This window comes from Mixophyes fleayi, chromosome 3 (genome assembly GCF_038048845.1).
Source record: "Mixophyes fleayi isolate aMixFle1 chromosome 3, aMixFle1.hap1, whole genome shotgun sequence".
Classification (NCBI taxonomy): domain Eukaryota; kingdom Metazoa; phylum Chordata; class Amphibia; order Anura; family Limnodynastidae; genus Mixophyes; species Mixophyes fleayi.
Window position 1 is genome coordinate 317,613,666 of NC_134404.1, and position 17,054 is coordinate 317,630,719.

A 17,054-nucleotide genomic window follows, 5' to 3' on the forward strand; every position below is an offset into this window, starting at 1 on the left:
ATGGGCCCAGACAGACTTGGGGGCCCGGTGTGATTGATGGATCTTTCTGATCTGTTTGTTCTGCCATCTTGAATTTGACTTTTTTTTAAAATAATTTTTTCTCTTAGTGGGGCAATGTGGCGGTTCCCAGTCATTGACCATCTGGGAGTACATTGCAAGGTGACCTCAGCGGCCCGCTCCCGTGGAAAGGGGGGGTGAACAAGCCCTGGGAGATGTACCATGTGGGGGTGCCCTGTCTCTTTTCTTTGCATTGGGCCCCACCGTCTCAGAAGGTCTGTGTCCAGTTACCCGCTTCACTTGAACACAGACAGTGAACAGGAAACCGGATAAATCTTCCTAACCTCAGACTGTCCAGATGAAAACCTGATTGGTGACAACTATAGAGCCAATACATTATTTTTTAACAGAGCTGCATGGGGATGTCAAGTTAACAGTAAAAAAGTAATCGCCTTTATATTTAATAGTTGAACATTTTAATTTTGGGGTTTAGTGGTCCTTGAAAAGTATGACACATTAATAAAAGTTTTTGTTTTTTTCATGGTAGAGTCCTTTAATAGGCACATGTAAAGTGCTGCCAAGAAATTCACGGACATTTGTGATTTCAGTTAAACGAGTTGTTTTTTTAAAAAAAAAAAATCTCTGCTATGCTCACTGTTCTTGCTGTAATCCTGTGCTGTTATCTCTTGTAAGTTTTTGCTTCAAGGTCTTTGTGATGCTGGAATACTTCCTTAATAAAAATTGTCACAAAATTGCCATCAAATAATGTTGTCACTAAATGGTATTTTACAAACTGAATTATTTACTCAGCACTTCAGGGCACGGCTCAGCTGAAGGCGGACCTAAGCAGGTTTGTTGTCACAGGACACAAGGATTTATCACTGAATGGGCAGCAAGCAACGTACTGTATGCAGTTATGAGGCTTCTTACCTACATCTTCACATTGGTATTGTTGCACCAATGTTGTGGATGTCGTTTCTATAGCAGTATTTTTGTCTGTCAGGGAAGAGACGTGGAGTTCGTTCCCAAGGATATTCCAAAAAATGCTTCAGAAGTGTAAGTACAAAACTTTCTGCTGAGAATAATGAAAACTTTATGATTTTGTATACATTTTGCTGATTGTCTCCTGTAACACTGCAATGTTGCATTGTTCTATGTTTGCATTGTTCTTAATGTAAATGTGATATACATTTCATTACATCATCCTGGCCTGATTCAGCTCTATCGCTAATGAAATTGTAAAGTTGTGTTCATGTTCCTTTTGCAAGTAGTTGTCCATAAGTAGCTATGGATAGCTACAGACTGTATGTAAGAAACTAATTCCATTTACACAGTTCTCTTTAAACTAATTAGGGAGGCATAGGTTATAAAGACATTATTTAATAAAGCAATGGAAAAGCAAAGCGTCAACATATGCAACTTTGCTCTTAGCATCTGAGCAATTCGGGAACCGTACTGGGAGCTAAATTATTTTATGCAATATCCTGCAGACTTTAGAAATTGCTAATCACTATATTTCTAAAATGTATGTAAAGCAATGTAAGGCTTTTTAGGACTATTAGCAACTCAAGAACTTGGTAAAAAGAAGGAAAATGTGCATTGCCTTATTAAAATCACCTGTTATTGTTATTCATGATCTTCAAATACATGAAGCTCCACAGATTGTAATAATATGTGACTGTTGGAGGAAGGTATGGAAAATATTTGACAGATTTGTAAAACATTGGTAAAAGACAGTGGTATTCTTTTCAATATTAAACTTGATACTTGGTAAAAGTAGGCAGCATAGTGGCTCAGTGGTTAGCTTTTCTGCCTCACAGCACTGAGGTCATTAGTTCGATTCCTGACGATGGCCTTATCTGTGTCGCGTTTGTATGTTCTTTCTGTGTTTGCGTGGGTGTCCTCCAGGTGCTCCAGTTTCCTCCCACACTCCAGAAAATATACTAGTAGGTTAATTGACTGCTATTAAATTGACCTTGCTATTAAATATTTAATTGACTTTAGTTTGTGTGTGGGTTTGTTATGAAGTTTAGACTGTAAGCTCCAATGGGGGCAGGCACTAATGTAAGTGAGTTCTCTCTACAGTGCTGCGGAATTGGTGGTGCTATATACATAGCTGATGATGAAAGTATGTATTAGCTGGGCAGATGACTGTATAAAGTGGGCATAAAAATGAGGCCCACCTCATATATGTGTGGCTGTATATGTTAAATGTATTGCACAGAGTTGTAAAAAGTGGATTTAGAACAGTGGTGGGAATAAGGCTCTGACCACAGAGTTGTATGAGATTGAGGTTGAACTATAGGTGGGTATTTATGCTGGTTGTATAAGTTGACCATGAGGCTGTTATGTTGGGCATATTATATTATGGGCCTGAGACTGTTAGTATAATAACTATAGGACTATTGTGGGCATAAGGCTGTTATGCTGAGAACAGGGTTGTATATGGTGGAAATGGAACAATTTGTACTCCTTTTTTATAATACCAGGAACAATAAGCAACATGGTGCCATAGGCAACATACTGGTTTGGGTCCCCTTCCCCCTCTATTTGTTGAAGAAACCCTACAACATAAAATGGGTTATGGTGATCTTGGTCCCTCAGTGTACAGTACATTGGATCCTATGCTGGAGCCTAGGTTGGCTAACGGACATGTCAGCTATGAAATTAAGAGTATTGTTTTTTTACGCATTTTTTCATTGTATATGAAACAGACAGGGTTGTCATTGTCATTTCCAGTGACCCCTGCCAGATGTTTTCAATCTTCATCGTACCCAGGCGCCTATTCCGATCCCTGCTCTGTTCAGAGCGGGGACTTGGAGGCTAAGAAGGAAGGTGCCCAAGCCAGAAAAATATATATTTTCAGCACAGGCAGACTGACAGGGCGCATCGGTAAGTACAGCACCCTCCTGCCATGCTTACCATGCTAACCGTGTTTCGCCGGCCCTGTATGCAGATGTAGCATGAGTCAATTTATCTTTAACAAGAAGCGATTATACTATCATTGTGCAACCCATGCAGTACACTTTCTCCATGCATAATGCTAATTGTTTTCCATATGTTCATTGTAAATATGTGAGGTGATAACTGCAGTTTACACTGTATGATAGGTGCTGGTAATAATAAACCATTAAAATACTTCATTATTTTTATACAAATGAATTGACATCATATGAAGACTGAGCAGAGGTAACTGTCAGTCACTTGCAGATAAAACACTGAATAGAATAGATTACCACTGCTCAGATCACAGATGCTGCACTTTGTACAAACTACTACTACTACTACTACTACTACTACTACTACTACTAATAATAATAATAATAATTATTATTATTATTATTATTATTATTATTATTATTATTATTATTATTATTATTATTATTATTATCCTCATCCAGACCTTGTACTAGACACCCTGAGCTGGTTTCCACTATAACAAGGAGATAATGAGCATGAGTCTTGTGTGGGGAAGGATCAGCAAAAACAACATGCTTGCAGACTATAAACCTGAAAAAACTTTCAGGATCATATCAACCACCCTGGACTTTGGGGAGCACTGTAATGATCATTATTGGGTCTCCACAAGTGGAAACTTTGCTACTCCGATGTCCCAGTATAATGAACAGCAGTCCTAAAACATACCTTCCAACTTTGGAACACCAGGAATCGAGACATAGGCATGGCCACTTTACAATGCTAGGGATTTTCCACATAGCGATGGGGATGTGGTCACACTAGACGGTGTACTAGTGCTTTTGAAGCATTAGGTTACCCCTTCCATCCCTCTCAAGACCCATTACTTGATGTGCGCACCAGTGGCAGGTCTGTGTGGCAACCGTTCTCTGGTGATATGCAGAGCAGCAGTCAATGGGACATGCCTAACAACTCTCTAACCCATGAGACAAAGCTTTGTCAATTGGGATAGCAGAGGAGAGCACTGAAATCGGGACTGTCCCACGTAAATTGGGACAGTTAGGTATGCTAACACGAACACAATTTTAAAATAATCTATAACTGAATAAATAATCACCTAAAATCCTTGTTCTGATATAACTTTGTGATATATAAAATAAAATCTTCTTTCTTCTTTATTGATCCATTGTAGTCAAAAATAATAGCTTCTTTACTTCTGTAATGTAAATTGTCTCCTTATAATAATTTCTGCCAAATGAAATCTCAGTTTTGTGCTGTTCAGTAAAATTAGGTGTACCAATGCATCTCTTTCCTACTTTATAGGGAACACATTCACTCGGCCCATCTACTTGTACAAGCGTCTGCTCCTACGCAAAGCTATGTGTCTCAGCAGAAATGTCGACTAATTTGCACAAATCGAGGAGCACAATTGCTCCACATCTGTATTTGCAATGAAAAACAGCCATTTCTCATCTTAACAAAGTACTGTAGGAGTGTATAATAAACATTAGGCTGTTGAAGATCAATGGGAAGCATACGTTCCTTACTGATCAGTGAATTTAACATTGGTAGATGTTCAAAATTATCTTCATTTCTATGTACAACCATCTTTGGAGGATGAAGACCATTTGGGTGACTATGGCTGTGCTTATAGAAATGTTATAAAGTGGGATAAATATTTAGAAAATTAGTATTGCTTCTGAGAAGTGAATTTGCTTTAAATTAATGAACTTGTATCATATTAAGCTTCTACCTATTGTCACGAGCCGCAGCGGCTTGGCACTGCCGTGACTCATTTCAGCTCCCTGGCTGCATCCCGGCTGTCATCATGACGACAGGGGTGACACTTCCATTTCTCGTCCCGGCTGTCACCATAACACCGGCATTGACGCTCATTTCACCACAGCGACCCGGCCAGCTGGGCACCCGGGTGCTTGCACATTGTCAGCTAATTAAAGCACTGCTGGGGCTAATTCCGCCCTGATTCTGATTGGCCCTTCCATATATTTAAAGCAGGAAGGGCTTAGTCTCCCTATCGGTTATAGTGTCCGCTGCCTGTGTGTTGCTGACCTGCTTGTTTCCTGACAATCCTGATTGATTCTACATTGTGACCTTGCCTGAACTCTTGGACTTTGCCTGATTGCCTGTTGCCCTGACCTTTTGCCTGGATTTTGGATATCGCTTCATTGCCTGGGACCTGACCTTTGCTTGAATTTTGGACCTGCTTGATTGCTGCCAGCCCTGACCTTCAGCCTGTTTTCTGACCCTTCTTCTGGCCACAGTTCCGCTACCCAGGTCTTGCCTCCGCCTCCAGTCTTCCAGTTACTTTATCCTACACCGTGGTTATCCTGATAAGCCTCTACTACCAAAGCTGAGCGTGCGTAGATTCTCCATCTGAACAAGCTATATATCATATATACTACACTAGCAGATGCATACATGACAGCAACCTGTGGAATTAAATGTGCAACGGGCATAGAAGTAAGAAAAACAAGGAGACTAAACTTATTGCTCTCCTCCCCTGAGGGCAGCAGGGACCAAACACTTCCATGGGGGAAGAAACTGCAGCTCAGTCCCCTCCAGTGTAGAAGGACATTAATGAAGAACAAGCAATAAGAGACACAGAGAAGCCTGTCTTTTTATACTTCTGGTACGCTTATTCACAGTGGAGTGTGCAGTGTGGTGGTGGGATCCACATTGGTTATAATATATTATATTATTACACTATACGCAATTTTTTCCTGTTTTCTTGGTTCATGAGATGAATCCATACATCTAAGAAGTATACCAGATTAGACATGCACAGTAGCCTGCTGATGTGCGCATGTTCCTATATATATTTGGTACGCATATAGGAATATTACTTGGGAGGCAATACACTATTAGGCGCCTATCCCTTCTCCTTTTGTTTTGTTTAGATAAATCTGGATTTATCACCCAGTCCTTTGGGAGTGAGGCAGCCACCTGTACATGTGGAGTGTTTTCTATATATTGAGGAACTTTCAACTGGATTATTAAGTAGAGTGCCTATTGCATCTATTTTTGGTTTCACAATATATATAAATATATATCCATATATATATATATATATATATATATATATATATATATATATATATATATATATATATTGTGAAACAAAATCAGAGAAAAAACAAGCCCGTGTTCGGTATATCCAATATTGTATATGGTACCAGCTGCTTGGCAATAAGCCCACGCTCGTTATATCCCATATTGTATATGGTACCAGCTGCGTGGCAATATAAGTGCCCATATATGTATATTAAACTAAAAGACAGTTGTTTCTAATTAAATGCAGTTAGGCACACTGTGTACCTCATAAGCACACAGAAATTAAATTTTATTTTGTGAGACGTGAAATATAAATGAGATACAGTGAGTGGAAAGAGCTCCAGGGGCTTCCTCAAATTAACTAATTTGTTTATCCCCCAGCAATCAGCCATCAGGCTATACTCTCAAAAGAACACATTTTGCATATTCCAGGTGCCCTTTACCATACCGCCCAACTTTTGAAGTTGGAGAATCGGGACTTTGTGCACATGCGGCTTTGCTTTTATGGGGGTGGTCATGTAATAGAGATCTCCATCCCTGTTCAAAACACTCCTACAATGCCACACTCACTATTGGCATGTGCAAGCAGCAGAGCTATGCAGAGCTGCAGTGAATGGGACATACCTCCAAACTTTCCCACCACAGGACAAAGCTGTCCACAGTCAGCACAGTGTGCCAAAGTTCCTCAAATTGGAAGTGTTCCACTTAAATTTGGCACAGTTGGAAGGTGTGTTTTTAAAAAAGAAATAAACACTGATGTATAAAAGGCTAGTGATTTTGTGGTTTGAATGTAGGTGTAAATCTCTGGTTGCAAAAGTGAGGCTTTACATGTGTATTTTGAGTTATACATATCTTAAGTAGAGATGCTCAGGCTCGGTTCCCCAATCACTGAGCACACCCGAACTTCGCCGTTCCGAGTACTGAGCCGAGCCTTCTTTTTCGCACCCTCGGAATTGAAAACAAGTCAAAACATCATTGTTATGTTGTCGGATCTTGCGAGTTTTGGATTCTATAAGTACCGGCCTCCAGGGCGATCCAGTGCCATTTCACAGAGGGACACAGAAGGGGTAGCACGGTTCTTGACAGTCTCTAGTGCAGTTGAGCAGCATCCTAGCTAGAAAAGAAATAGGAGGAATAGCAGTGTTTTTCAAAGTCTCCAGTGACATTCAGGAGAGCTCCATTGCTAATTGTCATTGCTGAAATAGAAATAATAGGGCTGGCAGTCTTGGTCTAAATCTGCAGTCAAATTGTACTGTATAGCTCACAAACAAAAAGGAGAGCTGTATTGCTTCATTGCTAATTGTCATTGCTGAAAAAGTGGAGATGTTGCCTATAGCAGCCAATCAGATTCTAGCTATCATTATGTAGAATGTACTAAATAAATGATAGCTAGAATCTGATTGGTTTTTCAAACCCGCCGGAAAACTCTCAGCTTGATACATTTACCCCCTGGTCTTGTCTACTGTAAAAGAATTGACCAAAATTAGTAACAGCTATGCTGTAAATCCACCTGATCCTACTATCTCTTATCAACATCCAAAGAATGGTAAAGGATTATTTTTAATTTTTTGGAACGGTACAAAGGCACAGTATTATTAACAAAGAAAAACGTTGCTTGAAAAAGTAATGTAAGCATGGATGTCTAAATAGACGTGTATATGTATTACTCAAAATTTCCACTTTGCTGCTGTTTCATCAGTATTGCACAAAGTGTTTGTAATCTGCACTTTACGTCAAATGCATCTAACTATATTATAATTTTTTGGGAATTGGGGTTGATTCAAAGCTCAGTGATGAACTTGCTTTTTCCTGTGAGTTTCAATGGCTCTTTTTAATGGATTGTCTGGCACCCTGGGTTGTTCTTGGTCTGATAAAAGCACTCATCCCTTTGGGGTCAGCGCTGCCATGTATAATTTGTAGAATTACCACAGTTATCCAAGGAATGAGCGATCAAATGAACCATAACTGATTTTATGATTCATTCTCAGTTTCACTATACCAGCCATGTGCTTAGGGTGACTGTGATCTCCTCGTCTTCATCTTCCAAAGCTTAGTCTGTAGGGGCCAGTGACACACCCATCTGTTTTCTCAGGTCTCTTAGCTATTCTTTAAACTGGACATATTTATTGTCCTGCCTCAGGGCCTCCTCTGTATTATTCTTCTGAAGCGCAGTGTATCTCTCGTGTACAAGCTCTCTTAGATCTGGGCTCTCATCCGGCCGGTTATGTTTTAACTTTAGTATGGCCTCCTGAACTGCGTCTATATATTAGTTTAAATCTCTGTTCAATCAAGCGTATTCCAACATGAAAGATTCCATGCCAACCACATGTTCCATGTCAGACTGTCTGAAGCAGATCTAATGCCACTCCATTTGTAAAATTCATTCCTGTATCTACATAAGTTTGGCAGTTCTTCAGGGATGAGAGAGAGGTATCTACAGAGGAGAAGGAGATTAAAGATGCAGCGTAAAATAACAGGCATAGTGTATGATGTTACAACCCCTTAATCTACTCCATACCTGAACTGCACTTTTTAGCCATGTTGTTATCAGGAAGTATCAGATATAACATATCCTTGGAAAAGTACTTCAGGGGTTAAATTCCACCTCCACAGGGAACACTCAGGTGTTAAGTGAATTAAGATATCCTTGTTATTTCTGTTTTCTCCCCATTGTCGACTAGTGAGCTCTACAGCCAGCCAGGAGCCAGACCCAGTAGGGGTCACCTGATTGAAGACACCTGGGAAGGTAGGGGAGGGGGGCTGGATAGTGTAAGCAGCCCACCAATGAAGACCTTTTGCAACTTCACTGGGCAGGCAGATCCCAAAGGGGAATTAGGAGGTGATAAAAGAGGCTAACAGGGGAGCTGGAGACGTGTGTGATTAACTTTTGGCCAAGAGGTGATGCTCTGCCAGAGAGTTGCTGTGGAACATATCTCACTGAATTTACTTGAACTGATTTTCTGACTTGTTGGACCTGCTACAGTTAAGGGGACTGTGCTGTACCTATCCCACTGGATTTATTTGAACTGATTTCCTCACTTGTTGGACCTGCTATCGTTATGGGGCCGTGCTGTATTTAACCCTGTTGTGCAGAATAAATCATCCCTACTATTTTTCCTCTAATACCATGTCTGAGTGATTTGGGAACCATGTATCTTCACATGCAGCATGAGCAGACATGGTTTAATAATGTAGAGTTCATTGACAGCACTGTTAGGCTTAAGGCAGCTAAGCTGTTGGTAGCTTGTTTTGTGGGGACCCAAACAAACCAAGCACTTCAACCACAAAGTGGCACTGCTTGTCGCTGGAGTGCTTGCTTTGTTAAACTGTACATGTCCTTTTCAATATCTTACATATGGGTGGGTGGTAGGACCCAAGAACAATTCCATCTTGCACCACTTTTCTTTTCTGCCACTGCTGTGTGGCAATGTTTTCTAGATGTTCTATGAATTGCTGTGTGTTTGAGTCATTGCTTTTCCGCTTAGCATCCAGCCAGGTCGCTGCAGTCTTTGTTTGAATGTGTATGAAAATAATAATGTGACCTGTGAGGTGGTCAAAATTGACTGCAAATGATTGGAAATTAGTATTATTGAGGTTAATAATAATGTAGGTAAAAAAGGAGCAAAATTATGGGATTTTAGCAAAAAATAAAAGGGATTTTAGAAAAAAATAGGGATCCAAAACCAAAACCAAAACAGACAAGAGCGGTTTTGCCAAAACTAAAACCAAAACACGAAGTTAATCCAGATCAAAAAGCAAAACCAGAACATCTCTAATCTTAAGATACGTACAATTGATAATACAATATGAAGTTATAGTGTTGGATTGAAGCAAACAGTGAAAGGGCAGAGAAGCTGGCACAGACAGGATGAGGTCAAAGGGGACTGTACAGACAGAAGTAGAGCAGTAAAGCTGATACAGACAGAGGTAGGACAGAGAGACTAACCAGAGTCGTAACTTAAGAATTCTAGCGCCTGGGGCGAGAAAGACAAATACCGCCCCCTAGCCCTCAATGTTAACCAAATGAACCTAAAATATTCCTAAACTGTGCTCCCTTCAGCATTGCGCCCTGGGCGGTCGCCCCCTATCCCACAGACCTAGTTACGGCCCTGAGGCTAACACACACAGGGTAAGGACATATAGACTTGCACAAATGTGGAAAGGGCAGAGAGTCTGGTGGAGATGATGTAAGGGCAGAAAAGCTGGTGCAGACGGGGGAGATAGCAGAGAGGCTGCCACAGATGGGAAGGGCAGAGAGGCTGACAAAACAGCAAAAGCAGGGAGGCTGGTGAAACAGGGGAGGGACAGAGAGACTAGAATAGTTAGGAAAATGGCAGGAAGAATGGTACAGAGAGGAGATGTTAATAAAGACTTACCTGCAGAACAGCATGATACTTCAAAGAAAAGACATAATAAAAAGCAGGTGCTTATCAAGACATACTTAAATTCAGTCCCTGGGTACCAGCAATATATGCAGGGGCAAGGAGGAGAGGTGCTCAACCCCACAGTTCAGCGGAGGAGGAGTACCCCTCCAGATGAAGTGCACTGGAATAATGGAACCGGTGCGGAACTTGGCAAAGTCGCGCTGTATTCTATGTCCTTGGGCAGTGGGGCCCACCAGGAATTCCCCCGTAACCCGGTTGGCCAGTCTGGGGGCAGGTGCATCACAATTCGCTGCCCCCAAAATAAAATGAGTAACCAGCAACAGTGTTCTAACATGGGCTGGTTACTCCTAAAGCAGGGGAATAATGAGTTTGGGGTCACCCTTGTAAAGACTACAAACAGCACTATAACTGGGAGACAGCATGAGGCCCAACTGACATAATTTGAAACTAGCTACAGCCCAGTCACAATGGTCCATAATTTCCTAGGATAATTGGGAGCACAAAAAATATGCTGGACCCTTCCCGAGGGCAAATCAGCCCATTGCTCAAAAGCACTGATTCTCTTCCTGGCACCCCTTGTCAGTGGGTGCCAGGATAAGTCAAAAATAGATTAGGTACTTTTGTGGAACTGCAAGTCCCAGCAAGCCCAGACAACCATTGACAGTTTGGGCATGTTGGCACTGACAGAACTACAAGCATAAACAGCATGTGCATGGCTGCTGGAATCCGAGGTATCAAGTTATGCCACAATTTTATTTTCCCCATCACTGTCGGATGAGTGCAGGGCATGGCACTAATAGTTCTACTGTCACCAGGCAGTGTCAGATTGCCAATGGCAGTTAATACAAGCTGAAGTAATCCGCATCTATTCCTGAAAGCAAGGAGGAGGAAACAAGCACTGCTTAGTGATGTCAGATGACATATTCCACACCAAAGTCAAGCACTGAGGGACCCACTATAAAGATTCGCCAGAGGCATGGGGCTGCATTATCACTAAGACAGTGAGAGGTCAACCAGTGCATTCTATTGCTCTCTCTGCTCATCCCTAAAATATCCTGGACCAGTCTGTCTACGGATTTTATTGTCCAGTTACCTGAGTCTAGAGGATTTACCATCATATGGGTAATTGTGGATGGATTCAGCAATAAGGCTCATTTTGTCCCTCTGACAGCTCTTCCCTCAACTAAAGAAGTATCCTTGTTGCTTATTCAAAATGTGTTCTGGAGCTCCTATTAATATTGTATCTGACCATGATTCTCAATGTATTGCCAGATCCGGAAGATATTTTTGTGCTCTGTTAAGGGGTTAACCAATTTTTGTACTGGCGATCACCCCCAAATGAATGGCTATACCGAGCAGGTTAACCAGGTCCTGGATCATATTTAATGTTTTCTGGGTCCCATCACTAAATAATTGAACAAAATTTTCTTATTATAACATGCCACATGCTGCACCAGGTACTTTTTCCCTCCTTCTGTAACTTTGGTTTCTATTCCAAGATTTTTTTGCCTCTGATGAAACGGCATTTGACTGCCGAGAAACGCGTCAGGCTAGGACATCTTTGTGCTTATGCAACGACAGTGACCTGTTTTCTGTAACCCCGGGGTTGGACCCTATTTGTCTACTGCTACAGACCAAAGTGATCGTGGGATTTAATAACAGCTTTCCACTAGACATCAGCAGCTGGTTGCCCTAACTGGAGTCAGACATATATTTCGTTCTGCCATAGTAGGTAATTCCTCCTTCACCACACAGTGTTTTGTCTATAGTGGATATGCACACGTAGTTGTGCGAGATGCAATCAAGCCAGTCCTCTCATGATTGATAATTACCACCGTACTCTGCAACACTGGAGGATTTGATTGTTGGGACTCCTGGATATATATTCAACGAAATTACCTATAGTGTCTGGACTGTGGCATCATCCTTGTCACTTTTGGTCACTCTACCTTGTTGTTGATTTTTAAATTGCATGCCTATTGGCATATTAATATCTTTTGGCTATTACTGATTAAATATTGATGTTTTGATTTTAAGTTTTGCGCTATTTTTCTTTTATGTCTTTATTCCAAGACCTGTTTATTTTCAAAACATTATCCTCTGAATCTGAAGCCTATGTTGCTTTTTACCATCTAAAAGTATTTGGAAGGAAGTTCAATAAAGCTTCTAAACATTCTAAAAGACTCTTCGATAAGCATCATAAAAGCTGTAGTTTCAAGGGCTCTTACATGGTGTGGTTCTGAAACCATAAGCTCAGACTTAAACAACCATCAATGAAGTTAGGCCCCAGATACATCAGGCCTTATAAGATCATTAAAAAATGAAATCCAGTTTGTTCCAGCTCCATTTCTAAGGATCCCCACAACATTTCACTGTTCTCTCCTAAAACCAGCTTACCAATCTAAAAAAAAGTTCTAATCGAGAGACATATAAAGCTCCTCCTGTGCTGACAGATGGACAGCAAGAGTTTGTTGTGGAGAAACCTTGACTCTGAAAAAGTGTAGGATCAAGTCCATTATCTAGTGCACTATAAGGGTTAGGGACCCGTAGAAAGACTATGAGTACTGGCCTGGAATCTTCATGTGGAGAGACTTAAACAAGAACTCTATAGGAAATTTCAGCAAAAACATCAATATTGGGGCCCAGCGACCGCTCCTCAAGGGAGGGGGGGTTAATATTTGGATCCGTCAGAGGCACAGGGCTGCATCATTAGACCGTGCGGCTGTTATGAGCCTTGGTGTGTTCAGATTGTTTCCTTGATGGATTCATCACTAGACGCAGCCATGCTGGAATCAGTTGTTTATTGTGTTCAATCATTGCATCTGAATGTGGGGACCCTAGCCGCCTAGTAATGCCCCTGGAGGAACGAGTGAATCATTACTTCACCCTAGTCACATTTCAAACCTTGGTTTTGCATGAAGGTGCTAGAACAAGAGCACTTATGTATGCCCCATATCATCCTAAACAATATCTAAAAATATTTTTTCAGACTTTAAATTTAAACATAGTTATATATCATTAAAATCTTATATTGTTACAAAATAATTAGTGTGACATTAAAAATGTTTCTGTTCACTTAAAGCGTTTTTTTCCACCCACACCTAAATGTTTTCTTTGTCTCAAAATGGTAATAGAGAAACAAATTTATTATTCTTAAACCTCTTCTAAGCTTTAGAAAACAAACCAACATTTCCTGTGTTATACTGTGGTTACTGAATCTATGTCATCACAAGTAGCTTGTATAAACTACAATTACCAGCATCCCCTTATACACATAGTCTTGTTATAGGGTCCTCTGCTTTGCCACTCTTAGCAGAAACCCCACTTGAGGCATTACACGGGGGACAGGACATCACTTTGTGTTCTGTCTTTGATGTTTCCAAGCGAGACTCTTTTTGGTAAGCTTTGTTAGGTTGGGTACAAATTTCTGATAGAAATAATACAGACACGAAAATGCCGACAGACAAAATCTCTTCATGTACATTTTTACCGGCATGGATGAAATACTGACATTGTGATTGCTGACAGTGAAAATGCCGTCAGTCATAATGCCGCCATTAAAACAACAATGCCAGAGGGTCTGGCAGCTATAGAGCCGCCAGACCCACTGGCAATAAAAAGAAGTGATAAAAATAAATACATAAAGGGAAAAATGGGTCATCCAACCAGCCCTCATGATCAAGGTGTCCATGAGAAAAGTTGTAAACTGAAACGTTTGATCAAAATGGATTAAAACACTTTCTTTTCAAAACAGTTGTGTGATTGAAATCCTTAAGTGTCGCCTCATCAGGAACTGATATTTGGTACCTTTCATCAAAAGAGAAGGGCAACAAGGTGATTTATATATTGTTTTACAAAGGGGTATCAGGCTTCAGTGAAAAAAATCTATCTATCTATCTATCTATCTATCTATCTATCTATCTATCTATCTATCGATCGATAGATAATTGTAAGAAGAGGAGCCAGGAGGAGAGCTGTAGCTCTGGGATTAGTTTAGATAGACCTAGGGTAGATAGAAAGGAGGAAGGGAGGGAAGGGTCAGGAGTGAAAGTCAACAATTTGTCCCAGGCTTCTAGGGTGTCAGATACAGTCTTCAGGAGAGAGGTCTTGGGGGGAGGGGGCTGGTGTTATTGTAATCCAGGTAACGTTTTCTAAAGGAAAGGATTTAGTTAGCTGTTTTACAAGTTAAACCCAGGGCTTTGAGGGGGAAGGAGCAAGCTATCCTTTCAACTAATCCAATAGGGAAGCCAGTTGATAAAACTCTAGTTTTGAGAATGTAGGACCACCTCTGTGTTTGGATCTGATCCCTGGCTAGTTTCAGTTGTTTACTTTTCCACATAAAAGTAGATACTATGGCATAGAAATTAAAGAGAAATGTTGGGGATAAAGTATAAGGCATAGTTCTAAACAGGTACAGGCAATAACATAATTTTCACTGCCACCATCCGGCCTAGCCACGAAACATCAAAGCCGCTCAATTTTTGGTAAGGTTATTAAATTGGCTGAGTAGTATAGAATAATTGCAATCTATAGTATTGTGAGGGTGTAGGGGGATTTGTACTCCCAGATAATTTATAGCTAAGTTTTGCCAGTTTAATTTATATTTATTTTTGAGAGACATGACTATATCAGAAGGAGTTTCGAAAGCTAAAGATTTAGAGACGTTAAGTTAATAGAAAGATGCCTCTGAGAACTCTTTGCAGGCAGAATAAAAACGGCTATGTCTTTACAGGCAAAACTTGCCTATCGCCCTGTTTTTCCCTTCTCCAACCTGTGGCCCATGCAAGTCTGCCAGGCCACAGATGGTCCTATGTGACTTTCCACAATCCCAGAATATAATATATGCATACCTGCCAACAATTCCAGTTTTTGTGGGACTGTGCTGATTTCAAGAGCTGAAAAGTTTTCTGACTTTGTGGGCAACGGGAGTGGCATAAAGGGTGGGCATGACTTGAGCAGATTAGGGTATGGTCCATTTGGGAACAATGAGAGGTAGGTATATGCTGATATATGCTAAGTACATATGTTATGAATACTTTCTCCAGACAGCAATCCACTTTCAATAGTTTATGTAATATTGTCTTGAAGTGATAAGTGTAAAGAAACAAGGACATTCTATGTGGGAATTTTATCCAAACACAGTTCTTGGCACAATATCAAAAGATTGTTTACTATATTTTCAGTGCCACTAAAATACAGCTGCCTGGCTGTATTACTCATTTTGCATACGAAATGTTGCTTGTGTTCCAGGATAGGATTCCAGGCTGCTATTTTTCCCGTATTTCCTATGACCCTTTAAATGGGTAAAAGATGAGTCAAATATTTAAAACTGTTGTGCAGAATATATATTCGGGAGAGTGGGCAACTATGGAGGATAGTCACATTGCTCCTGAACTTTTGTTTGAAGGTGCGAAGGTTGAATATGCAGTAGTGACAAAATGCAAAGTTACGAATACAGTGTCAAAATGCTTTTCTGCAGAATAACGAAGCCAAAAATGGAACTGAAAGACTGTGACACTGGACCTTCTCGCCTCTGTGAAATGGCCAGTTTTCTCTCAAAACTCGATTTGCATGACATTTTGTCGCAACTTCGCTTGTCTCCAAATATGTGTCATTAGATGATACAATAAATGATGCTAAGTTGGAATTATGTGACTTGATATGTACTTTTCCATACTTGTACTGAAATTGGCAGCTAGCGAACGAATAGAGCCCTAAAAATAAATAACTGTATAATTGTTTGTACAAAGAGTACAGAAGACGAGAGTTATTGTAAGAAGCTGGTTACAGCAGAGCAGAGGGGTCACAATAAAATAATGTTGGCACTATGCCGAGTTTGTTATTATGAAATGCTATATATTACTATGTTCATGTCAGTGGTCTGTCTAGGGACATTCCCAACCTACAGTTGGTGCAGACTACATTTCACAGTCTAAAGGTACCATACTTCCATAATAGAAAGTAAAATATGTCATTGTTATTTAATGGGAAAAGTGTGACATTGATTTATCTCATTGATGAGCAAATAGCTACTCCATGTGTAATGTTCTGCAAACATCATGTCAGCAGTTGGCGCTCCATATGGGGGGAACTGCAGGGGCATTAACAGCATTGGGGGAGCGACATTATATCACTCATCCAGTGTTTTAGGTGCCCAATAACCTTTGGAATCCTAGGCAACTGTCTAGATTTGTCTAATGGCAGCACCAGCCTTTCCGGCGCAGTAACTATGTTGCCTCTTCACCCTGACAGGTGAGTAAAGCACCTGAACACCAGGCGAAGAAAGGCAGATAAAATACATTTTGCATAAATACCCACCACCTGTAAATAGATCAAAATTCTGATAAATAATTTGCATCAAAGATATTGCAATTGCAGGAAAAGTTTTTGACACAATTTCTCACTTGAACTTTCTAAGAATAGCCAGTAAAATGATTGTGAATGTAACTTCAAATTGGATAACTTTTAGAAAGAAATTAAGTATTATTAATTTAGTATAGCCCAAATAATGGCACCCCCCCTTATGCCACTATAGCAGGCATTCAATAACTCCCCCATTAATGCCTCTCCCTTACCTGAACAGTACCTTAGTGTGAGGATAGCAGAATTGCCAACTTGCCAGGAGATTTGGGGGGAGGTGGGCGTGAGGTTGCGGGACGCAGTGAATGGCCCCACCCCCTAAAC

At 40.6% G+C, this 17,054-nt stretch overlaps 1 protein-coding gene across 5 annotated transcripts in view; it reads left to right on the forward strand.

Moving 5' to 3' along the window:
- Nucleotides 1-695: 695 nt before the first annotated feature.
- The window catches only part of FSHR (follicle stimulating hormone receptor), a 117,751-nt gene continuing 101,392 nt past the window's right edge, over nt 696-17,054 (forward strand). The window contains exon 1 of one of the 5 annotated variants that reach the window (XM_075204092.1): nt 696-1,053. In XM_075204092.1, coding sequence (XP_075060193.1) covers nt 776-1,053 — 278 coding nt within the window. In that variant the 5' untranslated portion in view covers nt 696-775. The remainder of the gene's footprint in view (nt 1,054-17,054) is intronic. The other 4 variants (XM_075204090.1, XM_075204091.1, XM_075204089.1 and 1 more) reach the window with 4 other exon arrangements.